The 27,898-nt window shown below is 52.2% G+C and overlaps 6 protein-coding genes across 6 annotated transcripts; 3 read left to right on the plus strand and 3 right to left on the minus strand.

The window, feature by feature from the left end:
• Nucleotides 1–679: 679 nt before the first annotated feature.
• On the plus strand, nucleotides 680–2,737 carry N7532_011418 (stress-regulated transcription factor RPN4; the record flags this gene model as incomplete). Its single annotated transcript, XM_056623909.1, has 1 exon — nucleotides 680–2,737. One exon carries the CDS (start codon nucleotides 680–682, stop codon nucleotides 2,735–2,737), a length of 2,058 nt encoding a protein of 685 aa, XP_056468897.1.
• Nucleotides 2,738–7,047: 4,310 nt separating this feature from the next.
• On the minus strand, nucleotides 7,048–8,724 carry N7532_011419 (cytochrome P450; the record flags this gene model as incomplete). Its single annotated transcript, XM_056623910.1, has 3 exons — nucleotides 7,048–8,170; nucleotides 8,234–8,426; nucleotides 8,481–8,724. 3 exons carry the CDS (start codon nucleotides 8,722–8,724, stop codon nucleotides 7,048–7,050), a joined length of 1,560 nt encoding a protein of 519 aa, XP_056468898.1.
• A 3,511-nt stretch (nucleotides 8,725–12,235) lies between these two features.
• Nucleotides 12,236–13,638, plus strand: N7532_011420 (putative integral membrane protein Pth11-like; the record flags this gene model as incomplete). The annotated part of the gene is made up of 6 exons (XM_056623911.1): nucleotides 12,236–12,377; nucleotides 12,435–12,454; nucleotides 12,505–12,541; nucleotides 12,602–12,669; nucleotides 12,724–13,094; nucleotides 13,155–13,638. 6 exons carry the CDS (start codon nucleotides 12,236–12,238, stop codon nucleotides 13,636–13,638), a joined length of 1,122 nt encoding a protein of 373 aa, XP_056468899.1.
• Nucleotides 13,639–14,573: 935 nt separating this feature from the next.
• Nucleotides 14,574–19,453, minus strand: N7532_011421 (pentafunctional protein ARO1; the record flags this gene model as incomplete). Its single annotated transcript, XM_056623912.1, has 3 exons — nucleotides 14,574–14,603; nucleotides 14,676–14,720; nucleotides 14,774–19,453. 3 exons carry the CDS (start codon nucleotides 19,451–19,453, stop codon nucleotides 14,574–14,576), a joined length of 4,755 nt encoding a protein of 1,584 aa, XP_056468900.1.
• Nucleotides 19,454–20,359: 906 nt separating this feature from the next.
• Nucleotides 20,360–23,642, minus strand: rat1 (5'-3' exoribonculease Dhp1; the record flags this gene model as incomplete). Its single annotated transcript, XM_056623913.1, has 5 exons — nucleotides 20,360–20,867; nucleotides 20,919–22,717; nucleotides 22,777–22,902; nucleotides 22,957–23,237; nucleotides 23,336–23,642. The coding sequence occupies 5 exons, from the start codon at nucleotides 23,640–23,642 to the stop codon at nucleotides 20,360–20,362; spliced, it is 3,021 nt and encodes a 1,006-aa protein (XP_056468901.1).
• A 465-nt stretch (nucleotides 23,643–24,107) lies between these two features.
• N7532_011423 (uncharacterized protein) lies at nucleotides 24,108–27,894 on the plus strand (the record flags this gene model as incomplete). The annotated part of the gene is made up of 6 exons (XM_056623914.1): nucleotides 24,108–24,383; nucleotides 24,439–24,489; nucleotides 24,542–24,737; nucleotides 24,806–25,269; nucleotides 25,320–27,761; nucleotides 27,817–27,894. 6 exons carry the CDS (start codon nucleotides 24,108–24,110, stop codon nucleotides 27,892–27,894), a joined length of 3,507 nt encoding a protein of 1,168 aa, XP_056468902.1.
• Between the last annotated feature and the right edge of the window lie 4 nt (nucleotides 27,895–27,898).

Raw genomic sequence — 27,898 nt, forward strand, 5'->3', positions numbered from 1 at the left:
TGATTTGCTCTGGTGGGTATGTGGCTTTTTTCCTGCCAGCCACAAATCCACCGTCGAGGGGGCATGCAAGGAGCAGAGAGGCAGAGGGCAGCACAGACGGCACCGCCGGCCCAGCAGATCAGTGGGTCGGCCAAAGTGTACCGTCGACGCGTATCGCAGCCGTAAGTGACCATACCACTAGGCCCAAATCGGGCATGGTGCATGCACCGGATCGGCCGTAATACCGAAAGATTTCGGGGCCTCCGTCGAGCGACGCCTAACGTCATGGGGCCCCAAGCGCTTTTAAAACCCACGTCCGCCATACTTCACCGAGCTTCTCCCCATTATACTTGGATTACTCAATCATTAGTCTCTCTCCCCTCCCCAACAAAACAAACCTGCTCATATAAATCAAGTGAGCCTTATCCCCCGATCGAGTCATCCTCCAGAACCAGACTCTGACATCCCATCCAGACCGACCCTCAATAAGGTTCACCCGGCCCATACATCGACGACGAGCCTCTCGACGTTTCCAGACTCTTCACCCAGCGAACCACATTTCGCAGCACGGCCACAACCCGCTCCCAGGGATCTCTCGGATCTTGACCCGTCGGGATTTAACCACTATAAAAAGCTCGCCATCCCCAGGTGGCGAACTCGATCTCTCTCCACCTGCTGACGTCCCCGACGTGAACGCATAATGCTTATGTACCCACGTAAGGGTCTCATCACCGATCCGTACAACTCAGAAGACATCATCATACAAGACGATCAATACCCGCCAGAGCTGGCCGAGAACTCTCTGCAGTACCAACAGTCGTGCTTGCAACCACCATTTCAATACCAGCCTCAGTTCGCCTCCCCGCCTTCTTCCGCGCCTTCCTCGCCCACCTTCTCTTCGCCGACCTTCTCCATCCCCTACCATCCTACGACGGCCGACAGCCAGTCTTTCGGGGCTCCTTCGATGACCCCGGCTTCCTCCTACAACCCGTCTTTTGACATCCAAGGCGCCGACTCGCCTTCACAACAATACTACTCACAATACCCACAATACTATACGTCCATGTTGGCCTCACAGCCCATCGCCGCCGGCAACCAGGGTTGGGACAGCAACCTGCAGCTGCTGAGCCCGGCGCGCATGCCATTCCCACAGAAGGCCTCGCCCAGCTCAGCATCCTCACGGTCTGCGCCTTCGGGGCAGCCCATCTCACCAAACCACACCCACCGCCGATCGAACAGCTCGTCCAAGCCGCTGCCGACTCCCGTGCAAACACCCGTCCAGAACTCCTTTCTGGCAGCCCCCTTCCAGAACTACGACCCATCGACCCACGATGGTAGTACCTTTGAAGCCGAGTCTGCGATGAGAAAGGCGATCCTGGACCAGCAGCAGAAGCACCACTCATCACCCCCGCAGCAACAGCAGAGCGAATACTCGCACTCGCTGGCGCCCTCGGTCTCGACCGTGAGTCACAACTCTCCGGTGACTCCCCAGACCAACCTCGACGAATTTGACGAGTCGAAGGCGATGCCCAATGGTGAGACCCGATATCCTGATTTTGACCAGTGGATGAATGATTACTTACAATTCGACCAACTTCCAGAATACCCCAACAACGGTGCCATGCCGATTGGAATTCCTAAGCTGGACCGAACTATCTCCGACATCTACCAGGACGAGCTTTACAACCCTACCGTCATGGCCGCCCCGATGAGCAAGCCGATGGGCCAGAACATGATGGCTCAGCGCAACACGATCGCCGATCGGTTGCAGGCTGCTAACCAGGGCCACATGTCTGCCCGCTCCGGATCTCCCGCCATGAGCATGAAGCGTGAGCGATCGCCCTTCCGCACCAGCTCGCCATTCGCCGGCGACCTGAACCCATCGACTTTGCAGTCGCAGATGGCGACCAGCGTCCCCATGAGTCAGAACGGCATGAGCTTGGCTCCTCAGACCCAGACCGATCTCAAGACCATGTCCCCCAAGGATGCGGTCTTGGATTTCAATGAAGGCGAGGATGCCGCGATGGCACCCTTGTTCCCACCGCAGCAGGCCGACTTTAACCTGGGCGATGCTCTGGGGTTGCGACGAGACAGTGGCTCGATGCGGTCCACGCAGCCCATAACTTCGATGGAGGCATTTCCCAGCCAGTACGCTGCGGTTTCCCAGCCCCCGTTCTCGTTCGCCATGCAGACCCAGCGCCCGGCGCAAAATATTCTGCAGCAGGCGCCCGAGTATTCAGGGCTCCCTCGTCTGGAATCGAATGGCAGCGACATGCACTCGTCCGCAGACCTGACCCCGCAGGCGCAGCCCAAGCTGCCAGTCTCGGATACAATTAGTCGCCCGAGCAACACTACTTCGGATGCGGGCACCTACACCTGTACCTATCACGGCTGCACCCTCCGATTCGAGTCCCCAACCAAGCTTCAGCGACACAAGCGCGAGGCACACCGTCAGACTACGCCCGGCGGCCACTTGATTACCCGCGATACTTCGCTCCGCAATTCGCAGGCGGGCCCCCACAAGTGCGAGCGCATCAACCCGTCTACGGGCAAGCCTTGCAATTCCATCTTCTCGCGGCCCTACGATTTGACCCGCCACGAGGATACGATCCACAATGCCCGCAAGCTCAAGGTGCGCTGCCATCTGTGCACTGAGGAGAAGACCTTCAGCCGCAATGATGCTCTCACCCGGCACATGCGCGTGGTCCACCCTGAGGTGGACTGGCCTGGCAAGCAGCGTCGCCGCGGCCGGGACTGAAGCATGTCCACAGCTTTCTACGGATCATCACGATGACGGAAACCTTTTTTACTCGATGACATCATGGACACCCTAATCGAGAATGGCCCCACATTGGTCTGAGATCGTCGGTGTCTACTCCCGTTTCGGGACTCGCGGATCCCCGGGATTGTGGCCTTGTGGCCTGAACGATTACACCACTGACGTCATTCCCCCGGCGAGCTCCTGCCCTTCTGCTGACGTCGAATGTACGTCGACGATCGGTCCCGCAACGCAGGATGACGCACCCACCTTTCCTATGTGGACAACCCCCCTACCTCCCTGACGTGTGTGGGTATCTTGGCGCCATTGGATCCATGTTGGATCCTGGCGCATCTTTTATGATCCATTCAAAGGAACAAGAAAAACAAAAACACGAGTATCTGTGTGTTATGGGGCTGTTAGGAGCCTTTTCCTCGCTTGCGGATTCTTTCATGTCTGTTACGAACCCTATGCTTATGCTGTATTATTATCATCTTCCCCTTGTACGATTGACGCGATGATGTCTTGTTTGCATGTGTTGCTTTTGCATTGGTTGGTGCTTCCTTTGATTGTTTGCGGGTACGGTGTTGTACATGGCTTCAGTACAGCATGGCTTACTGTATAATATGGAAAAAAAGCTGTACATTATGGGCTTGAAGGGTTGTATACTTACCCGACTATTACTTATTATTAGATGGTGAACAAAAATTGCCAAACAAACAACTTCTCTACAGTAGATCAGACTGAACCCTCTCAATTCCATTCAGTTTGAGTCTTGAGCCTTGAACCCTTGACCCCTCAGTTTCACCCCCATCCCTCTCATCATGTAACCAGCATTCCCCACTCCCCAGCATGTAGATGAATGCACCCTTGTACATTTTAAGCAATCCCGGCACCTGCATCGATCCCCCACCCTAGCCGCCCGCGGAACAACGGGCACCACCGAAAAAAGCCACCACAAAGGAACGCCGTCCCTCCCAAGTCCAAAAGGACAATCGCCAGACCTTCACTGGCTGGCACCAACCAGATTTCCCCGCCAGCTTGCTTCCTTTGCTACTTGACGAAAGGACGGACCTTTCATCCCTGCTAGGCCCTGCAGCCAACCATCCCATCCCGCATCGTATCATCCCATACGAAGCGGACGGGGGAGCCCCAATGCCAAATCTAACATACTGGGAGACAGGGGGGGGGGGGGGGGGGGAAATGGGGCCGACGTTCCATTCTCGTGTTCGAGTTCAGTAAACGGGCCTCCTATCCCTTTTGCCCTCCACGATCCGATAGGCAGGGCTGTTTCAGCCAGTTACAAGCTCCACTGCTCGCCTTTTTAAGTGCAGGTGTACATCAGTGGTACATCGGTACGTTGCTGGATGTACATATGGAGATTGTACACCCTCACCGGATGGATATTGGATGGGTACTTTACCCTCCCTCTCAACCCTCCCTCCACTGCCGATCGCTTGATCTCCGTGTGTTTTCATGTTAACCTATCGGGATGCGTCATTCGTGCGGCAGAGGATTATTGCTGACGCGATTCTGACCTGATGCGATCGGCGATTTGGTGGGAAGAGCAATTGAATTTTATTAGTCAGGTCTTCTATGCTTGGTCTTTTTCGTTCACGGTTAGCCTGGTCGCTCCATTCGTACAGCTACAGCGGAGATAGCTTCTACACCGAGCTAGTGCGAGTACATAGTAGAGCCCTACTTAGGGCCCTCGGGTACTTAGTGGAAGTGTAGCAGTCCCTGCGGAGAAAGGTGTACGTGGAGTGTGGAGACGGATATTGCTTAAGATATCTGACAAGCAAGTACACACATGTACTGCCCAAGTTCACCACATGTTGACCCGCACCAGCACGGTGTTTCCGTTTCGTTCCTATCACTTCCAGTGGAATAGGAGCTGGAGCTACCCTAGGTGGGGGTTGGGGTTCGTATCAAATAATGGTGGGGAGCAGTGGGGAGCGATGGGCATCATCTCGCCAGTGCGCTGCCTTTCTCACAGCCCCTCCTAAATTGAGTACTGCAGTGCGAGTCATGGAAATGTGAAATTGGGTTTTGGCGGTGGGTTGTCAGCTTTCGAAGTGGTGGAGCAAATTTGTGCGGTGTATTCTCCACTGTGGATTTGGTGGCTTGCTTTAGACGATTCAAATGGGTTCGCATTGTTCTGTGTATTCCGTTGGTACGGCATGTCCGTTTATCGATAATGGAATTATCGGCCTCTGCGGTACGATATGGTACGGCGTGGTACAATGGTATGTGGCGGTGCGGATGCTGACTCATATTTACAAGAATACACTGTATGCCGTTTTTGAGTTTAGTGGGTGGTACAACATGTGGAGTCTCCAGAGGTGTGTTGCGTGGCTGGCATGTGGCAGGTCGTGCTTGCGGAATGGGTTGCGCAAGTGTGTCACTTGCACTGCTCTCGCTATTTTTAGAAGGGATGGCTGACTTCAATGTCTTCACCGTAGTTTTGTTGACAATTGTCATCGACTAATGAAATGCAGGGCGAATTTACAACCATGGCGATGAGAAAAGCGGCAGAGAGAATGATCAAGAATGATCAAGAAAGATGTTTGTAGAACATTATCAGATGTGGCTGTAGCTGTAGTTCTAAATGAAAAAGAGCGTCAAACATCATGTAGTGACATTACATACATGACATGCTCTACTCACGTCAAGAGACTTTGCAATCATAAACCGTAAGAGATAAGGCTTCCAGCAGCAGAGATTATTATATTAATACTGATCTTGGTTATTGTCCAAGCACTTAAACGTCAGTTTACCCAAATTCAATTTAAAATTACTCGTTTAGCATATCCAATAGACATCCTTGACTATGTCGATTAGAAAGATGATCGCAAAGATTGGGTGTCTCCAGTGATTTCCCTGATCAGCCTCCCCCCGAGACAAACGTGTCTTCGATGGTGGATGAGGTAGTAGTCGACATTCTGTATTTCCTTCCCTCCATGAAGCTCATACACCGTTAGGAACAGCAATCTTTGTAAAAATCAATTTGCAGTAGAAGTCAAGACTTAAGGATCGAAAAGTCCGGGTCTCCTGCATCTAGCGGCACACCTTTCTTGAAACCGTACACCTGGACGATTGCCACAATTCCCCCAAAATTAACTACTATTTTTTTGAGCATCTGAAGCTATAGTTTCAGTATTATACAGAGTACCACGAAAGACAGATCTCACATAGCGGTGACGTACGTGAAAGTGCCAGTCGAATGAGCCCAATGTACCTGAAAGAACCTCAAGGCCCTAAAGTGACAGTACAAACAGATCAATGGTGGCATTACGCCAGTCAAATATTCCAGTGATGGCTCCTCTACTCGGGTTGACATAGTTGTTCATATCCCGAGGTTCGGAGTGGTTCCGCATTGCGGGTGGTTTAGACCGAGTAGAAGCTGCGGGTGCTCGTGGATTTTATCCTAGCATAGCAACGTTTGGGTAAGGCCTTGGGGAGATTTTGGAGCTCCTGGGATAGATCAGTACGAGTGGAGAGTCGTGGATGTGTTCCATGGTTTTATACCGGTCGCTCTGGTCTAGCTCATCGCAGAGAATCTAAGGAATCAGTATTAAGGAAACAAATAATTGAGGGCCCTCCACAGGGTTGGACATACTTCGCAAGACCCTGCAAAATCTGGTATAAGACATTGGAGTTGCTGTTGCCCTAAATTTCGCACTGGGAGATGGATAAGGTGACGCTTGCACCAAGATCCATTTGTATATGAATGGGTTGCTCTTACGTTCCCTACAGTGAAGGATGAATTTCATATGTGTCTCTTGCTAGTGTCATGAACTCTCTATCAAAGGCTGCACTAGGTGCACAGAACCGAGCAACGTTTTGAGCCACTGTACCTGCAATAGCGATATAACTCGTCTTATCTGGGGCTGGAGTGGAAGCTATTGTCTCTCCAATGATACGAGCGGCAGGTTCATGGCAATCGTATCAAATGACAGGACTGCTGATTTCGAAAAATTTGGCTAATAGTCGTTCAGGTAAAGCTTGGATGCTAGCTTCATCTACCCTGTTTATGGTGATACCCATTAGGATCAGACAGTGGCCAAGATTTGTGGTCGTTGGGATGAGTACTGGTAGGAAAAAGAACGAACCTGGTGTACAAACGGAGCGCAGGAGGACCTCTGACATGTTCAAGGGGGTTGTACATTTTCACTACAGAAGGAGGGTACGGGGAAAGATTTGTTCTCTAAGTTATGTCTGCTTCGGTGGCCAACGCAGATATGGAGAGGCATTTTGAACGTCTTAATTACAGAAAATAAAGGTAATATGTACTTGAAAATCTCCATCACTTATTCGGCCTTCACTTGGGGCCGCTTCGAGATGGTCAGCCACACATCCCGCCAGTAGCCAACACCACCCTTGACCACAAACTTGGCCTCAGGCTTTCCTCTCACAGGTTCGGGCTTGTATTGACGGAAGAATTGGAGGGGACCCTTAAACAGCTCCATCATAGCAATATCACGGCCCAGACACACACGCGAGCCATATCCAAAAGCAAAGTTATACTTGTTGTACAGCTTGACCTTCTCAGCATCCAACCAGCGCTCAGGACGGAACTCCTCGGCATCCTCGCCGTACAGAGCCGGGTCACGGTGCACAATGTAAGGGTTGCAGGAGATTTCAGTACCAGGTGGCGCAAACTTTCCATACAGCTCCAGGCCGGGCTCGGGAACATAGCGGGGGAAAATGTTGGGGGCGGAGGGACAGAGACGCATCGTTTCTTTGACGCAACCCACAAAGAAGGGCAGGTGCTCGAGAACCTCGTCGTACTGGGGGATTTCGGAGAGAAGACCCTTGCGCGAGGCATTGTCAATCTCCTCCATCATCCGGTCGTAGGATTCGAGGTGGGACAAGAGGAACTGGATTAAGGCTTGAAAAGCGGTTCCGGTGGTATCGGCTCCGGCGAGGAGGACCAGGAGGACTTCTGCGCGGATATATTCCAGGTCGAGGGGCTTGCCGTCCTCAGTACGAGCCTCGATGAGCCTTTGGAGAAGGTCGACACGGTTCAATGGTTTGCCGCTGTTGACATCTTCGACGCGTTCCTTGATGAGACGGTCACGGAATCGCATAAGAATACCGATGCCCGAGTTGTCTTCTGGGGTGGCCACAAGGTACTTCTTCATGAAGGTAGTCTTCATCCAGGAGGTGAAGGGGTGTAAACGCGCAAGTAGGCCGAAAGCAGGGAGGCCATCGTGGAAGCCCTGAATGAGACCGCCGATATCCTCGCCCTTCTTAATGAAGCCGAAGGGAGCGCCGAAACCGATTTCACTGATGATGTCGTAGGCCATGTAGACCGCCCACCAGGAAAAGTCGAAAGCTTCGCCAGACTTGACGAAAGTATCGTCGATCTTGTTGCTCCATTCTTTGATCCGCGCATCAATCAAGGGTTCCATGCCCTTGATGTTGGTGAAGCTGTACTGCATTCGTTGTCAGCCCACGTTTTACATATAGGCTTCTAGATCGTAATAATAGTACTTACAGGCCCCGCAATGTGCTTGCGGAACACGGCGTGCGTCTTGTGGGATCTCATGTTGAACAGACTTTCCCGTTTCGCCGAAACTGCCAGTAATATAGTGACCGGTCTTGTCGACATTGCGGTGGTAGACTTCGGGGAGCTTGGAGTGGTCGTTGACTAGTAGCAGGGTAGGAGTAATGCGAACGACGGGACCTGATAGGAAGCCAATTGTTATTTTTCAAATGCAGGTTGGTTTTCATCACGCACGAGATTCCCTACCATATTTCTTGGACAGATCATAAACAGTCAAGTATTCGGTCTCAGCCAGGTTCTGCTTCGCAATCCATAGTCGCGTCACAGACGCCCAAAAAGGACCGGGGAAAACCGACAACGGGTGGAAGAACCGGTAGTAGACGATCTGATAAACAATTTTGAAGATGATGTAGGCAACAAGACCGAGAAACACATTGGTGACTGTCACCCGTGACAGCACACTCTCCGCGAGACCCATTATGCTGACTCTGTCTCTTTCGAGTTCAAATGCACTGCATCTGGCAAATGGTAAAAAATTGGTCACGGAGGGGCAGAGGAGGCCCCAAAATAAACGGCGGAGTTGACCCCCTCCCCATCTCCTTCCAGCGCCATCCCTCTGAATGACAAAGGAGACGAGGCCATTGGCCAACGAGCCAGTGTCGAACCACCGTGGATAGAGTGGGCAATTGGGCAATCCACCCGTGGCAGGAGTCCAAGTGCTTTTACTAACAGTTCGGGGCAAGTCTAGGCCTCACTGGGCCTAATGGCAGACAGGATCGCCAGCGAGGTCCCGGTCGAGGATGTTTTGTTGCTTTCAAGAGGATCCCGCCCTTCTCCTTAGCTCGAGCACTACGAGCATCGGTGCCACAATGGGGTGGAGATGCAATTCAACGGGCCCTTTTTACGGTGCAAACAAAGCACCAGAATAGCTTATGTGGGTATCTCGACATGATTTTGAAAGACATAGACATTGACGACGCCAGACTCTTGCGTCTGCGCCTGTCTGAAGGGGCAACGATCGTCCATCGGATGGAGGATAAGGCCCGAGCTGTCAGTCGTGATCCCGGTCGAGCGTGTACTTATGAAAGGGGGATATGCGGAGCCTTTCCCGGACAGCGGGCACCGTTGCGCGACGGGGATCGGCGGAATGCTGGTTCTCCATTTGCCTAGAACGAGCAGACCCGAGTGCTGCACCCTAGCGTCAGTCGTTCTCTTCGGTAGTGTTGACGAGAGTCATTCTCCGCTGTCAGGACTGTCCTCATTTGCCCAGGGCGGTGTGGAGCGCAGTCAAGTGTCAGGCTAGGGCTCCGGTGGACCTCCTTCCACCACAGCTCCTGCTCCACCATCGAGCTTCGCAAAGATTCAGTCCCAAATCTGATGAATCCACCGGCTGCTGACCCCGAACGTGTTCTTCACCTAGATTGCTTTTAATCAAAACGATGTGCGGGGAGCACATCATCAAGCGGCCCGACAACCGTTGCGATGGACTAATGTGCTAGTGATAGATGATGAATAGGGCCATGTCGATGTGCAATCTCGATTCTCAAGTGATGTATCAACTCGTTCCTGGATCGAGAATCGTGAATTTCGTGTACCAGAATGGAACGGGGCCTCGGGGATGGTTTATGCGCGATAGCGATGCCCTCGGACCTGGTGCTCTTGGAGAGACGCCCCGTCGACCGGAAACCTGGCACTTCATCGATGGATATCATGTTCCGTATCCACTGCTATTGCCATTGCGACCGTCCAATTTCCTTTTTAGAAAGGCCATGACAAGGCAGGTGGACCCTGCTGGAACGCGTCTGACTCGGTCTGGCTGCTGCCTTCTCGAAGGTCCATTGTTTTCCAAGTATTTTCCAAGCATGACTATTCGATAATCGCCTGCGTCGGTTTCGTTTATACGCCAGCTATATGCTATAGTTTGTACGCAATGCCCTTGTCTCCTGAATGGAAGCCAAGACGGTTGGAATAACGGGCGCCCTCATTCGATCCCGTGAGGCTGTCCTTTACTGAGCGAGCGCAGATCAATAACGGTGATCGATGGACCGAGGTCCGCACTTCCGGATCGCCCAATGAATCTGTTCACGAGATGGGCTGGAGGAGAACAATGCACCCTGGCATTCTCTTGGGCTGCGAAAGATCGCATGCGAGTCGAATACAATGGCGCGCCTCATGCTGGAGGTCAAGATGTCTCGACTGCCAGTTCTCCACCACGCTCGGCCGTAGTTGCATGCACGAGGCCTTCTTCCTCTTTTTTTTGCCCCCTGTCATTTCTCCATTCTTTTTCTGCACGTCGTGGCAGCGGTGAAACAATGGAATTGTTGGTTGTTCCCCGGCCTCCAGCCCATGGATATCAAGTCGCATCTCACGAGCCTCGATCTCCTTCCCCCCCCTTTTTTTGGGCATGCATGAATCGCAGCGACGGCCTTCTCTAGCTCAGTCTCGCTTAGAACTGACGCGGCCGAATGGCGACGACCATCGGAAAGCCCCGCTGGTGGAGCCCGTGGTTCTGCGAAGGACGGGTCGGGAAGGGATGGGGTGTGCAGATCCAAGTTGGCTTGGAGATAGCGCCTCGAGCGGGTCGTGCCTGGCTGCTTACTGCTAGATTTTGCTTCTCGCTGTTCGGCACATCGCGAATCCAGTGGCAGAGATCCCGGGATCGGCTGAAACGCCGGCTGCGGTGATCACAGCCTCCCCTCACGATATCCTGGTCGGACCTAAACCTTGGTCGCCACTTTTGCGAGACACCAACTGCATTAAACTTGCCGAGACATCTGTCACTTCGAAGTTTAAGGCAGCGTGGAGGTTGTCGTCGCGAATAGCGATCTCCCTTGGGATGAAAACTGAACCAGGCAAACCAAATCACACGCGGTCAAAACAAAATGAGGAGAAAACTGAAAAATTTCATACTCGCATCACACAGGCCAGGCGATCGGAAATTCCTGTTCGGTGGATTCCCTAGACCCACGCCTGTACCGATTTCCCGATTTCTATTGTATGTACATCTGCACTTCCGATGTACTTTGGTCTTTGCCTCTACAATCCCCTAAAATCCACCGCCATGCGTAGAACCAAGTCGAATATGTATCATTGCACGAAGCAGACCGTGAAAGGAGATTTAATATACCATATTACTTTTTTGGAAAGTCTCCACTCTGTGACCTGAATTCTCCAATCGACAGTATACGAGACGTTGAGCATCCTTTTGTCCCACATACTCCTTTTTCCCTGCCTCCCCCCGACTCCCGTTCACCCCTGATTTGAGAGTTCGGGTGTTTGAATCCACACAAAGAGCGAAAACGAGAAGGCCTGAGTGATCCATGCTCAGCACGGTGGACCTAGCACAAGTCCCATCTGCGGCTGCATTTGCTAGGCACGGGGCATGCAGGCTACATCTCCGCGTCTGCAAGGCTAATTACAGGCCTCGAAAGAAGCAATTTGGATGGGGCCTGCTGCTGGGTACGATTCCCAGAAGGACCTCGACCCTCAAAGCCGGAAAGGCGGACATTAACCCTGTTGATCAGCGGCCTGCAACCAGGAAAGGCTCACATCAGCTCTGGGCCGTCTGGCTGCGCTTCTCTCTTTAGGTAAAATCTTGCCAATCCCCACACGCCTGGACGCCTTCTGGCGGCGACGTTTTTGGGGTACGGTGGATCTAGAAGCTGCTAGGAACATGCGCCATGTAGTGACTAGCATGCAGCGGACGTTTTGCAGCGGAACCAGGACCCCTTAGGGCATGTGCCACTTTGAATAAAGGCGAACGGTGGTGCATGCGCTTGGAAACCTTTTTCTCTCTCCCGTCTCTCTGTTTGTTTTCTTATTTTGATTTTTTTTTTATGCGCTTTCTGGCCTTTCTTCTTGTCCTGGTGACATTTTCAGGAAAGGCGTGAATTGGATATACTTCCAGCCACCTTCTCACGACCTGGACGACATCATTCAATTGGCTTGCCGGTTCCTTGTCGCATACACTCGTTTTTATCTGATTCATTATGGGAATTTCAAGCGACCATGGGTCTCAAAGCCCGGTGGTCGTCGGCATTTGCGTTGCATTTGCCATCTTGACTTTTCTGGTCTTGAGTCTTCGGTTATTTGCACGCGTCTACGTCCTGGGAAATATGGGTGCCGATGACTGTGAGTTGCACTCCAGCTATAATTCGCTCTATTGGATTTATGCTAACTTAGTTGTAGATCTCATCATTGGCGCTTCTGTAAGGCCCAGCTGAACCACTCGAAGACAAGCATAAGCTGACAACAACAGTTGCTATCATGGGCATTCATTGCTGCCACAATCGTTGGTGAGTACCTGCGCTTTATTCTATCGCTAAGAACTGGAGACTGACCAACTGAAACTATAGCGGTTAATAATGGCCTCGGTCAACACGTCAAATACGCCGATCAGACCAAACTCATAACCTACTCATTTGTATGATCTTCTCTTTCCCGTATCTCTGGAACATCGCTCACCTTATCTTTACAGGCTGTCTGGCTGAGTTCAATGTTCTACCTCGCAACTCTCGGTTTTGTCAAAACCTCCGTCCTATGGTTCTACACTCGCCTGGGAGACCGTACCTTGACTCGGATTTCTTGGGTCATGATGGCCGTCATTACAGCCCAGGCCGGTTCCTTCGTTCTTGTCGCTGCATTCCAATGTCAGACCATCAGCAAGGCCTGGACAGCCACAGGTCCCGGCACCTGTGTCAACATCAACGTCTTCTACCTTTGCAATGCCGCGTTGAACATCTTAACTGATGTTCTGACCTACACTCTGCCGATCCGTGTCATTCTGAAGCTTCAAATGCCTCGCAAACAGAAGATTGCCCTGGGCTTCATCCTCTGCCTTGGTCTTTTGTAAGTGTTTCAGAAAGCCCCTTTCTCGATTGGACCTGGCCTAACAGCTATCTACCATAGTGCTTGTGTCTCGTCCATCATTCGAATCACATACATCCCCGCAATGCTTACGTCCGACGACTACACCTACGCCATCAGCGGTGCCATGTACTGGTCCGTCATCGAAACCAACGTCGGTATCTTCGCCGCCTCAATCCCATCCTTCAAGGCCATTGCCTCCCGCTTCTTGCCCCGCTTCATTGGCGAGTACAGCAGTGGCAGGAAATACGGTCCTTGGTCCGGTAACACTGATGCTCGGAAGTATGGCTCAGGCTTCACCAAGGTGACTGACCCCAACCATATCACCCTGGGCACAATGAACGGTAAGGACGAAGGATTGGGTACGCAGATTGGCGCGACCATCAACGACAACTCGAGTGAGGAGCGAATCATCATCCCCGACGGTAAGATCTTCACACAGACGGAGATTGAGACCACAGTGGAAACAAACAACATCTACGATGTACCGAATGAGCGGGCTCATCGGTCAAAGCGTGGATTCTAATTAATTGGTAGGGAATTTCTATTTTCTGTCTGATGGAATCTCCTAATTTTATTTTGTTTATTGGAAAGGGAATTGATACAGTCACACCCCTTCTGTCTTAGAACACACCCCCTCCCTGACCTTTCAGGGTATCTGCTAGTTCTTCGGCTTGGATGTCCTGGCTATGCGAGTCGAAAAATGGACTTTCTGCTATATGGGGGAGAATTATGCCCGACTTCATTCATTTTGCATGGCCCGTCGCTCGCTAGAATAGCTATCCAAACAGCTGATCACGTAGGTGACTGGGTGGGTGACCAAGTAGCTGACCAGATAGGTGACGTGGCAATGAACCTGGCGGTTATCAAAACTATACCCGAGGGGGTGTGTGGCGTCGAAATTGGCACCATATTATTTGATCAAGGTTCTAGTTCTGTATTATCTGAGTGAAGCGATGACGGGGTTAGGGTCTGAGACAAATGGGGCGTGGAAGCATGAATCTCCATTGGAAAAAACCATGAGAAAAAATCTCGTGGGCAATTGCCAGTAATGCAATCTGGATGTACAAATACCCTTCTTCAGAGCGACAGTGCAACAATTATGAGCTTATTTTTCACTTCTTCGAATCTTTAAAAATGATATATATATACCTGGCCAATAATGTATACAAGAAGGTTCGATGATTGACGAGCGGGCGGCGGAAAATCTAGTCGACGAGTTTTCTCCACTCAAGACCACCCACTCGCTGACTGATCCCAAACAAATACTACAACAAATAAGGCACACAGGTCCCAAAGTCAATGCTATGTATTGGAAGTATGTATGAATAGAAATCTGCGCATCATTCAAACGTAAAAGGACGGAGGAAACCGAAAGAAGGAACTTTTCATATCCGGTAGGAGAGTCGTTTCAAACAAACGAAATCGCATTAAAGATCAAAAGAAGCAAAATCGACTCGCTTATGCGGATTCAGCACCCATGACAGCATCCTGTAGAGTTGTGTTAGATGAAAATTCGATGATGGGGGACAGAGAGAGACTTGTAGTCCAGAGAAGACCTACCCTGGCGACGTGGTACAGAGGAGTAATTCCGGTCCAGTGGATGAACTGTTCTCAAGTTAGTACATGTATTCCCCAAAGCTAATCATCCGAAAACATACCTGGTTGACACCCTGGCCAACAAGAACTTCCAGACCAGGAATGGTCTTCCAGCCCGCGTCGGAAGCCAGCTGCATAAGTGCCGTCACTGAAGGCTTGTACGCCATCTCGAGAAGAACACGGGGTGACTTGCCCTCAACGGATTTGCCAATGAGAGTACCGTCAATCTGCTGGGCACGTTCAAACATCTGGCAGAGCGTTTCCCGCATAGTAGGGTCGATAGGCTTGTCAGCGGGAATTGTACCAATAGCAACCTGGGGCACGGTGTCCAGCTGGCTACTGCCGTCCACAATGCGGATGTTGTAGCTGGTCGGGAAGGTGGAGACCATGCCCTCGAGCTTGCTAGTGGTGCGACCGATCACGTAGACAGGGGAGAAGCCCATGTGGTGGAGGGCGTAGATGGCAGCGCGAGCGGTGCCACCACCACCAACGACCACAGCGCTCTCGGTGCCGTTGGAGCCGTAGACACCCTCGTTGCGCAGGCACTGGACCATTCCCTGCCAGTCGGTGTTGTAGCCGACCAGACGCGGGGCAGCGTCGCCATTAGCCACTGGAACAATGGTGTTGACGGCGCCAATGATCTCGGCCTCCTGAGCAACCTCATCGAGGAGAGGCATGATGTCCAGCTTCAGAGGGATTGTCACGGAGGCACCACCGAAGTCGGGAGAGTGGATGAAGTCCTTGACATCTTCAACGTTGGTGGTCTCGAAGCGTCCGTAATTGTGAGGAAGACCCATTTCGCCAAAGAGGGTGTTGTGAAGGGCAGGGGAGCGCGAAGCTGCCACAGGCGAGCCGAATATGGCAAACTTCTTAGCCTTGATCTCACCCATCAGCGAGAGACCCCGGCGGATCTCAGTCGCGGAAAGTTGACCGGGCGCAGCCTTGAAAGGCAGACTAGGGTGAGAGACAGGAGTCATGAAACCATTCAAGATACGGCTGAGCTGACCGTTATCACCCATGTTGATGGCAATCAACGGGATATCGTGGGCCTGCTCCGCCCAAGTCTTGAACTTGCGCAGGGCAGTGTTGTCATCCAGGCTACTAGCGACACCAACCAGCTTGATGATATCACCGTATTCCAGAGCACGGTTGTAAGATGGGATCCAGGACATGTTGGCCCATGAAAGGGTGCCCTGGGGGTCGTGGTGGGAGGCAATGATCTTCGAGTGACCCTTCATCTCGGAGACGGAACGGAGCATCTCATCAGGGAAAGCGATCTCGAGATCGACAAATTCGCATCCGGAGCGGAACGCCAGACGGTAGAGCTGAGTAGCAGCTTCGTAAGCATCGTCGGGGAAACGACCGCCCTGGCTCTTGGTGCGGATGGTGAAGATAATGGGAAGAGAGACGCGGCGGCGGAGGAAAGACATTTGCTCAGCAACATAATCGACAGAAGGAATGTCACTATCCGATGCGGGATCCTGCAAGAGATCAACACGAAGCTCCACCGCATCAGATCCGATGCTAGCCTCGCTCAGAATATCTCCACATTGACGCAGGTCGGGCAGAGTCAATGAGACGAAGAAAGAGTGCTTCTTCTTCTTGATCACACCGAGGCTGTCCTGTCGGCCGGTGACAGCATGCATGAAGCGCTCGAAGTCTTCTGAGGCGAGTGCAAGCTCTGTGTTGTTGGAATGTTGGCTATAGTATTGGATGTTGCTGCATTCCTGGAACCAAGGCTTGCGGCGCAGCCACACGCCCATCATATCTTCCACATAGGCAGGTCGGGTATTATCGATTTGCAAGAACTCCATCACCTGTTTGATATCACGCATAATGAGGAGCACGTTGCCCTTGTTCTTGTGATAGTCGGAAAGCAGCTTGCGGGCCTCAGGAATCTCAACGACACCACCACCACAGGCGAAGACGTAGCCGATGGGTCGGTCTTGCATGGTGCGTTGAAGTAGAGCCAGCTCGGCATCGCGGAATCCTTGCCAGCCACGCTGCTTGATCATATCCGGGATGGAAATCCCTTCAGTCTTTTCGAGTTCAATATCGAGATCAATGAAGGGACGGTCGAGACTCTTCGCGACCCAGTTACCGGCCGTAGTCTTACCGGCTCCGCGCATGCCAATGATGAAGACCGACGCGCTGACCTTCTCCTCCTGGCTGGAGGTGACGAGCTCCGCCTCGCTCAGCTCCTTGCCATCAAGCTTAACACCGAAGAGCTGCTTCATGGAATCCCACCATCCGGGCCATGTCTTGCCGACACACTCCTTTTCGAGGATGAGGGTGGGTTGGGGAGTCACGAGCGAAAGAACGCTGAAGCTGAAAGCAACGCGGTGGTCATCATAGCAGAAGATACCGCCGGAGGGCTGACGCAGGGTAGATCGCTCAATACCATCAATCTCAAGACCATCGTCATGTTCCCGGCAAACAACACCAAACTTGGCGAGCTCATCCTTCATGGCCTTGATTCGGTTGCACTCCTTGACACGCTGGTTGGCGATTCCGTAGATGCGGGTGGTGTGGTTGGAGCCATCGCCACGGGCAACAGCCGCGAGGACGGAAGCAGTGAGAAAAGCATCTGTCATGGGTTCCATGTCCACATTGGGCAAGGGCCGAAGAATACCGCTGGAAGGACCAGTAACTGTGGTAGAGAAATCAGTTTGCTCAACCGTGCAGCCCATCGGCCTGAGAACATCAACAGCAAAGCGAGCATCGCCCTGAAGAGATTTCGAGCCAATGTTGGGAACAGTGCAAGTAGTGCCGCTGATGGCCGCAATAGCCAGAGGGTAGGTGGCAGAGCTTGCATCACTCTCGACAACATATTCAGCAGGGTTAACGTAGTGGCCCTGAGGAATATGGTAGGTGTGTTCCTCGGTAGTCGACTTTTGCACATCGATACCGAAAGAACGCATCATGGCGGTGGTCATATCAATGTAGGGCTGGGAGATGGGTTTGCCACCAACCAGTTTCAGAGTAACAGGCTCCTTGGCATAGGGAGCACACATCAGCAAGGAAGAGACATACTGGGAAGAAACCTTCGCAGCAAGGTTGATACTGCCTCCAGCAAAGCCACCAGAAGCTCCAATGTTGAGGGGCAGACTGCCCTTGCGCTCCATGTACTCGACACTAGCTCCATTGACGGTCAGAGCATCGACAAGGTCACCAATGGGTCTTTGCTTCATCCGGTTGTTACCAGTCAGAACGCTCGAGTCAACCGTGCTTGGTGTAGCGAGAGTGGCCACAGTGGTTAAGAATCTGGAAGCAGTTCCAGCGTTACCGAGGTACAGAGGCGTGGGGCTAGCAGTGATCTTGCCTCCCATGCCATTAACGACAAGGACTTCGCCCTCTTCCTCCCAAGAAAAAGTTGCCGCTCCCAGTCGCTCCAGAGCGTTCAACATAACTTCGGTGTCATCAGAGTGCAAGAGGTTCTTAATACGGCAAGTACCAGAACCCAGCGCAGCTAGAACAAGCGCGCGATTCGAAATACTCTTAGATCCGGGAGGTGCGCAGGTCACATTCAGTGTCTTTGGAACGCCGGGGTGGACCTCGACACTGGGTGCCAGGACGACACCAATATCCTCATTCGCAACGACACTGGCCTTGGGCTCATAGGTGCGTCCAATCGCCGACAAAAGAACGATTTTCTTCTTGGGGCCATCGTTCTTCTTGTCCAGGGCCATGTTGAAAAGCAATTGATCCACAGAGCAATGCTTATCGGCAGTCAATTTCCGAACCCGAGAGTCCTTCATAGATGTAGGCAGGCCGTATGCCGAAATGCACTTAACAACACGGGCGACGGCAACACCTTTCAGGATGCCCAGGTGGCGGGCCAGCTCGGCCTCCTTGACCATACCAATGGCAACGCACTCGCCGTGGAGGATTTGCGGAGTGAGGATGGCCTCAATTGCATGACCAATAGAGTGTCCCCAGTTCAGGAGGTTGCGGAGACCACCTTCCCTTTCGTCGGCGGAGACGACGAAGGCCTTGTGGCGAGCAGATGCCAGAATCCTGGCCTTCAAAATATCACGAATGCCATCAAAGCGGCCTTGGCCGGCCCGAGGGCTGCTGCGAACGGCATTCAGAATCAAATCCGCATTATCCTCGAGCGCAGTGAATTCCTCCTCGCTTGAGATTGCAGCGGTTTTGATGACCTCGGCCATGCCATTGATAAACTCGCGCACGGGAAGCGTCTCCAAAAATTCGAGGTCAATGTAGATCCTTGACGGCTGCCAGATGGCACCGATCAAGTTCTTGCCCAGCGGCGTGTCAATGGCGGTCTTGCCTCCAATTGAGGAATCTACCATAGCGAGGAGAGTGGTGGGGACTTGGACATAGCTGACCCCACGCATGTAAGTCGCCGCAATGAAACCAGTCAAATCACCAATAACGCCGCCGCCTAGAGCGATGATGATGGTATCTCGGCCACATGGGGGGCTCTGGCTCAGCATCCAATCCTCAATGTCGGCTTTTGTCTGGCGAGACTTCGAGCTCTCACCAGGGGCGGCATGGTAGACCAAGAGGCGGGGGACGGGAGAGACGGAGGCAACAGCGGTATCGAATGCTTTCTGGAAGCTGGGAGTATAGATTGATCCTAGGTTGGTATCGGTAATCAGGACATAGGTCGTGGAGGGCAAGTTAGTGATCAGGTCCTGGGCGACATAGTTGCGCCACAGGCCAAAATCAGCAACGATGCTCTCCCGGCCCAAGATGCTGATCTTGGTGGGTTCGGTCATGATGATGGACAGGAATAGAGGGTTCTGTTTATGTGCAATTCGGATTTCCTGCTCAATTCATTCTGTCTCTCTTAGTACTACTGTTTTAGTGGTGGAGGGGTCCCGGGGAGTCTGGCTGATTTCCTCCCCACAAAGCTAGCGACGCAAGGCGCACGGGGAGATCGAGAGCCATCTCTCAGCCGCAAAGGTGGAAAATCGAACATACCTGGGAAATCTGCACCGGGAGTCAGCGGAAGACCTGGCAATCTGCGGCCAGCCAGGAAGATGCTTGGAGCACAACTGACTCAATAATTCTTCCCCTCCGATCTCGCGGCAGTTTCATCTGACCGCCTTCGGTGAGTCAAAGCCGGCGCGGCCACTCGCACGGCAACTATTTATTTCCCACGGCCGATCATTTGGTCTTTCCTTTTGCTTTGTGATACCTCATACAGTGCCCCCAGGGTGGTCTGACGGGCGGATTGCTGCTATTGACTATCCCTCGCATGAATCAATTGGCACTGAGTAACTGCTGATAGTATTCACCATAGGGTGAAAATTGGATATTTTGATTAATAGTAATATATACTTGTGTTCTACAAACTACGAACGAATAGTACGTTGTAGCGACTTGAAGACTACGATAACCTTCATACTACTAATAGTATGATCTGTATGATCTTTATTCCTACATTACAGAAGAAGACGTACGAGGGTACTACCGAAGAAAAAGAAATGCCAGATAAGCAAAGACTCCGATAGTCTTGTGAATCCAATTTTTACATCGTGAAAATTAAATCAACGCCACTATTCCCCGAGAACGCCGTCCCTTTGCGACAATGCCCGTGTCGACAGAAAAAGGGTTACTTTGGAAACAGTACTTGCAGGGCACAAGTACCTTGTGGAAGAAAGAACGATAATGTTCTTCCACTAGTATTGGCCGTAGCTTCCACCACCACGGTTTTGACCACCGTACCCTCTTCCTCCACGGTAGCCTCCGCGGCCCCGGTTGCCCTGACCATAGCTGCCATACTGATTTTGATGATAGCCCTGGCGGGGTGGATATTGATTACCACCGCCGCGTGGGGGAGGAGGCGGTCCTCTGTAGTAGTCATTAGGGCCTGATCCAGGAGGGACCCATCCGTGAGGCATTGCTGGCATGCCACCAGCACCCGGAGGACCGGCCATGAAACGCGGATCAAGATGCGCAGCAAACGGGTTTGGACGACCGCCGGAACCACGGTCTGATTGGTAGTCAATACGTCCACCACGGCCTCTTCCGTTTAATGGCGCACCACCGAAGGAACGACCAGAATTCTGAGCCCGGCCCTTCACGGAGCGCACATCGCTATCGTTCAGCATAGGGGTCGCGAACTTGACGCCTCGGAGAAGCATGGACTTGTGGATGTGAGTAGACTTAGGAAGGGTGTAATTGACACTACGCATCAGTTAGCACTCAATTCAGGCCGGGTTCGAGGGGAGGACTTACGTGAGAGAGCGATCGTCATCAAGGCTCGGCATACCATACTCCTCCAGATTAGAAACGAGTGAGCCATGGGGGATGTAGGTTTCACTACGCTCCACTGAACCAGCCAAGCCTTCGCTCACCCGCATGTTCAATTTGAGCTCTGGGGGGCCTTGTTTCTTCGAGTAAAAGTTGCCAACAAGGTCTTGATAGAGCGGGTGCTGCTCCGACAGCAAAAGAACCTCCGTACCATGAGTGTTACGGGCCTGTTCATCCTCTGTGAGGAGGGGATATTTCTTCTCCATGGCGGCAAGAAGGCGCTTCTCATCAATGAAAGGAAGCAAAATAACCCCCTGCCAAGCGAACTTTTTGCCGTTCAGATCCAGGGGAAAATCCTCGGGGTAGAAATCAATGATTTCGCTCTTCGGGTCGCTCATGAGATCGTGGAAAACCTCCGGCAAGGCGTGGTTAGAGGATGCGGGCAATACACCCATGAGCTGTTCAAACGGCTTGAAAGGCTTGCCCTTGTCAAAGTTAACCTCCATGTCGCAAATATCCACAAAGTCCGAGGCGAAGGGCGCGTAGTGGTACGGGTAATACCAAGTCCACGAAGGACAGCCCTGGAAATAGTAGAGGAGAACCCAAGCAAGACCTTCCGCATAGGCACGAGCAACCTTGTGGCGGAACTCATGGTCCTCGGGGTCGACACCGAACTTTTGCTCATAGTAGCGATCGGCATAGCCAGGCTCCCAGAGGCGAACAGTGTCTTCCGGAAGCTCATCCTCCTTCTTCTTTGGAGGAGCCGGTGGAGGTGAGTCCCTGCCAGGAGTTCCAGTCTCCCCATTCTGGTCAGTTGCGGCCTCGGCCGCTTTTCTCTTTCCAAGGACGGAGGGAGACGTTGGTTCGATACCGCCGTTCGATGCATCTTCGGTTTCCGCAGTAGCTGGAGTCTCGTTGGCTGCCGATGCCTCCGATGCGCCGCCCATGAGTTTGCTCTTCATCACAGCAGCGGCACTTTTGTTCTCCATGTTGGCACGGTAAACATTGCCCCGGTTAACGACCATACTGTGTGTCAGCTCTCTGTTCTCCTTAGACAAATGTCCCCGACTAGGAGTAATCAATTCCAGGCCTGGCGGAGGTCCGTCGGCAGGTGGGCCACCACCACGAGACCGGTTGCTGGGAGCATTGTCGTAGGCTGGAGAGCTACGTCTGCGCTTCCGGGCACGTTCTTCGTTTCGAGCTTGTTCCTGCTCCTTGCGCCGTTTCTCGTTGGCGGCTCTTCTTTCTTCCGCTTGTCGACGACGTCGGAAGATACCATCCTCTTGTTTTGCCAGGCCCTGGAGGATGAGCTGGGCCCGCTTCAGGTCAACGTGTCCATCTTGGGTGAGATAGCCTCCCATGGCTGGGATGTTGTCACGCCAAATAGCGATCAGCGTGTCGATACCATTGTCACGGATATCCAAAGAGGGCAAGTGAGGCAGGAAATCGTTTCCGACGAAGAAACACATGAAGACCCAGTCATCGAGCGCCCGCTCGAGGTCGAACGGGAACGGTTGGTTCGGAACATGCATTTCGGCAGCCAGGTATTCTCTGAGGACCGAAACATGAAGCCAGATAAAAGGCTTCAATGGTGCCGCATGTTGCTTCTCGTCAAATTCTCCGCTCTTTTCCTTCGCCTTGCCCGTGCATTCCTCGGCCTTGTGTCCAACCTGTCCGCAGAGGTGACATGTCCGAGGCTTCGATTGTTGAGCAAAGACATCCTCACGCAGAATGCGGAAATGGGGCTCGTGAGTTGCCAAGCCCAACATGATAAGATCGGCATCCTGGTATATCTATTAGGATCCTATCGACACAAGCTCGCAATATGATGCGTGAAACTTACCAGACCGTAGAAAACGTGACGTGTGTTAGGGTCGTGTTCCGGCGATGCGCGTTGCGAGCGCACAAATTCCATGATCTTGTGCTCTCCTTCTCCAGGAACGGTAGCATCAGAGATGATGATTTTCATCTAGGCCTGTCAGAATGTCGATTCACTTGAGGGGTAAGACACGTCAATTCTTACCTTTTCCCAAGCAGGGTCAGTGTTCAGCTTGTAAGCAATCCAGTAACGCAGTGAGGCGGCGAGAATATCCATGAAGGGAGTTCCAGGTGTGATGACGTTGCTATCCCAAGTTTTCTGAATCACTTCCTCCTGGATGACCGCATCTCCACCCTTTTTCGCTTGCTGCTTAGCGAGCATCTTCTGAAGCTCCTCCTTCTTCTCATCATTTTCTCGTGCTTCTTGGGCAGAGCGGAAACGACGCGCGCGCTGCTGGTTCATCTTGGCGCGGGGAGCAACACCATCTGCGGCAGAAAAAGTATGTTAGCAATTATCACTCGTCGCAAATATTAAGCTGCATGCTTCTTGGGCGCGAAGCATACAGAAGTGAAGATGCACATACCGATAGCGATCATGAGAAGCTTTCTTGGGCGAACCATGTTGACCACGCGATCAGTGTACTTGAAGATCTCCAGCATCATTTCCTGCTCATTGGCGGGCGGCGGGCGGCCCTCGGGATGGGTACACGGGTGGACGATTCCGTTCATATCCAGATAGAGGTTATCCATCTCCTCGCCATTCGGGTTCGCGCGCGTAGCATCGATCGGGATTTCGTCGCCATCTACCACCTGCGGGAACTCCTCAATCACGGCGGAGATGATCTTCGGGTATTTATTGGACAGCCATCGGAAAAGCGCGGGGACACCCATATTGGCGATGCGACAGACGGTCAGGCGTTACGGCTCGTGGATTTGGCAGTGCTCGAATGCGGCACCTTGCAGATGATGGGCAGCCGACGCGCAGTTCCAGTGTCCGGAGGTCGCAGAAATCGCGCGGATTCGGGTTTCGAAAGGGTAGCGCCCTTCGACGAGGGGGCGAGATCAGTTCAAACAGATAGAGGAGATTATTGCAACCGCGTTTAGGAAGTCGCGGGGCAGGTTGCGGGTTGCGAAAGTTCGGAAGTCTCTGCGGCGAAGGTGAAATATTTCCGGGCGGTCGGCCGCTCAGCGCTCCCGGCCTTTACCCCCTTGGGCAGCCGCGGGAGGACAGCTTGACTACTGCAATCAGTTTGGCCCTCGGGGCGTCCACCTTCCTCTGCAATTTCCCTCCCTTCGATGCTTGATGATTTCTGCGCCCTCGGCCGGCGGTGATCATGAGATTACGATTTAGCTGCGATGTTTCGAATTCTTGAGTCGCAAGCTCCGGCCAAACAAACGGCTACGGACACAATCGATGTGCTCAGCAGTAGGCTGCAGAGCGCAACCCTGTTGGAGGATCGGCGGGCGGCAATTCAAGGACTGCGAAGCTTTGCGAAGCTCTACCCTGCGTCGGTAGCCTCTGGAGGATTGCGATCTTTGATCAGCAGTCTCCGCAATGATGGCGAGGATGTTGACACCACCAAGGTGGTTCTTGAAACTCTGTTGATGCTATTCACGCCCGATGAGAATAGTGTACGTGACTTTGAGGGGAGAGTTTTCATGAGGCATTGACTGACTGTCATGGCAGCCCGAAGCATCAGATGAAATCGCTCTTTGGCTGGCGGATGAGTTCACTCAGGTACGTCCTCCCTCGTTCATTCTGATCAACGACCGAGCTAAGAGTGGTACAGCGACAAGATAACATCACGATCCTACTTGATCTCCTCGAAACCCGGGACTTTTATTCTCGCCTATACTCCCTGCAATTGATGTCCCATATCAGTAGCGCCCGACCCGAGCGGACACAAGAGTGTATCTTCACGGCCCCATTGGGAATTTCAAGATTGGTAAATGTCCTTACAGACACTAGGGAACCAGTCCGAAACGGTATGGCTCTCATTGCATTATGACATATGACCTTGTAAGGCGCTGAGCTAACAACTCATTTCGGACAGAGGCCCTCCTTCTCCTCATCGTCCTGACGCCCGCCTCAGAAGAGCTGCAGAAGTTGGTGGCATTCGAAAATGCATTCGAAATACTGTTCTCGCTGATCGAAGCAGAGGGTGCCTTGACACATGGAACAGAAGTCGTCGAGGACTGCCTTTCTTTGCTCGCTCACCTACTGAGGTTCAACGTTTCAAACCAGTCTTTTTTTCGCGAGACTGGCTGTGTGAAGAAACTGACGAAACTTCTCTCTGACTGCGAGCAAGAAACAGAAGGTGAAGAACCTGCGCCTCAATGGGCCCTCATTCATCGAGACAAGAACGTCTGGGGATTGCTGGCGATAATTCAGCTCTTCCTGGTGCGAGGTGGTGTGGGAACACCCGCCAACCAAACCGCATTTTGGCAAAATGGCGTGACAGAGCAAGTCCTAAGCATTGCATTCGGTCAGAAGTTCAATGTGAACGTTACATCTAAGGTAAGCGCTTGAAGGATAGCTTCTCCATAGGTCTCGCTAACATCATCCAGGCTCTCTCCACATGTGCCGATCTGATTAGAGGAAATTCGCCACTACAAGAGAGATTTGGAGATATCGAGGTCTCATGGGGATCTCGTGTACAGGACGCCAAAGCCGCCAATGGCCATGCAGAGCCCGAACGGATCAATGTTATTGAAGCTTTCTTGAAGTTGAGCCTCCAGCCGTCACCAAACAGTATGCTGGATGCCCGGCTCGCGGCTTGCGAATGCATGGAAGCGTTCTTCGCTCACCATCCTGGAATCCGCATGCACGTGCTCCGACGTGCAATCGATGGACACATCAGCGGACAAGATCGAATTCCCAATATTTTATCCGTGTTGCTTACGGTACCCGAGTCCCGAGGAAATGCCGATCCTTATCAAGTTTGGATGGCTTCCGTTTTGATGTTCCATCTTCTTTTTGATGACCACGAGGCAAAAGCCACGGCCATGAAGGTGACTGAGGGCGATGCTGAGAGTGGCGAGGAAGTTGTTACGAGCGTACAAACCGTGGTAGGAAATCTAATCACGGGATTGCAGCGTGGTGACGATGAACGCATTACTGTTGGCTACCTGATGTTGCTTTGTGGCTGGCTTTTCGAGGACCCAGACGTCGTGAATGATCTCCTGGGAGAGGGCAGCAGTATCCAGACCCTCTTGCAAGAAATCAAACACCCAAGAGTGCCTAGCAAACTGGTGCCTGGTCTCTGCACAGTTCTACTTGGTATCATCTATGAATTCTCGACGAAGGATTCCCCTATACCTCGAGTCACATTGCATAAGCTACTTCTTGAACAACTTGGAAGAGAGCAATATATCGACAAGATTACTAAGTTGCGGGAATGTCCCTTGGTCCGTGATTTTGAAGTCCTACCACAGACCTCTGTCGGGCAGACTGATGGTGGACTCCCGGAGGTGTTCTTCGATCGCTCTTTTGTCGAGTTCCTGAAGGATAATTTCAGTCGACTGCTCCGAGCCATCGATCGCGAGCCAGGATTTGAGATCTCGGTTGTTGCCAACGGTGTCGAGAAAGGTGTCTCTCGTGAACTTGTGGATAGCTTGCGCGCGGAACTCGAGGATCGGAGTCAGACTCTTCAGAAACTGGAATCTGACCTTGTAAATGTTCAACGCAAGCTAGAACAAGAGCAATCAGATCACAGAAAGACAAAAGAATCGGGCTCTGTGGAGGTCTCCAAGGCTCAGCAATCCCAGCAATCTCTTCGATACTCCCACGCGCAGGAGCTTTCACAGTTGGACGAACAGCATAAACAGTCGAAGAATGAGCTACTCAGGCAACATAGCGAACAGCTGCGTGCCATCGACAACCAGCTGAAGGAGGCCTCAGCCGATTATGAAAGAAAGAGCGCGAAGGTTAAATCGCATCATGTTCAGGAGGTTGCTGGCTTGCAAAAGAAAATCGATCAGCTGGAAGCAGAGCTTTCAAAGGTTCGCGAACAACATGCGTCCGAGGTTTCCGGCTTGAAGAGTGTCATCCATGAACTAGAGACGACTATCAGCCAGTCCAAAGAAAGCCATGCGGGGCAGGTTTCAGACCTCCACCAAAAGCTTCAGGACTTTGAATCTACCTTATCATCAAGTAAGGGTCAGCACGAAACCGAGATTGCTGGCCTGAAGGCTTCGATTGAGATATTGGAGTCGCAGCTTTCCACAGTCAAGTCCGAACACGAGGCCGAGACCGCTGATCTCAAGAAGGCACGGGAGACTTTGCAATCTGAACTGAACCGGGTTCAAAAGTCCACTGAGAGTCTTGAAGCTGCTAAGGGGCAGTATGGTGCGGAAACGGCTGATCTCAAGAAGACTATTGAAAAGCTTCGATCAGAGGTTGATAAAGCCCAGTATGACGCCAAGGAGCTTGAAGCGGCAAAAAAACAGCAAGACTCCGAAGCAGATAGGCTCCAGAAGGAAGTGAAATCTTTGCAAGCAGATCTTGACAAGGAGAAGAATAACGCTACCCAAAGTCTGGAAACAGCAAAGGGACAGCAAGAATCCGAGACTGCTGATCTTAAAAAGACCATTGAAGCATTGCGATCGGACCTTGACAAAGCCCAGCAGAAATCAAACCAAGTCCTCGAGTCCGCGAAGGGTCAGCAAGCATCAGAAACCGATGATCTCAAGAAAACCATTGAGACATTGCGACTGGATTATGAGAAGGCAAAGCAACAATCTACCAAGGACCTTGAAACCACCAATGAAGGTTTCTCGTCGAAGATGTCTGCTCTCGAGGCGCGCACCACAGAAGCGGAACGCAAAGCCCAAGAGATTGAGTCGCAGGCCCAAAAAGTGGCTGATGCCCTGAAAGACGCCCAGGCCCAACTTGAAAAGGCTCAGTCCGAGGCCAAGGAGAAAGAGGACGCTCGCCAAGCCACTCAGTCGGAGTTGGATGATTTGCTGATTGTGTTCGGTGACCTGGAAGCCAAACGAACCGAGGACAAGGTAAGCCTGCTTGTCCCCATACTCCCAGTAAAATCCACCTACTAACAGCTTTTAGAAACGTCTCAAGGACCTTGGGCAAGAGATTTCAGAGGACGAGGACGGTGAAGATGAAGATGACGAGAACGAGGAGTAGAGAG

The sequence above is a fragment of the Penicillium argentinense genome (assembly GCF_028826775.1).
Source record: "Penicillium argentinense strain IBT 30761 chromosome Unknown utg000011l_segment0_segment0, whole genome shotgun sequence".
NCBI classification, from domain to species: Eukaryota; Fungi; Ascomycota; class Eurotiomycetes; order Eurotiales; family Aspergillaceae; genus Penicillium; species Penicillium argentinense.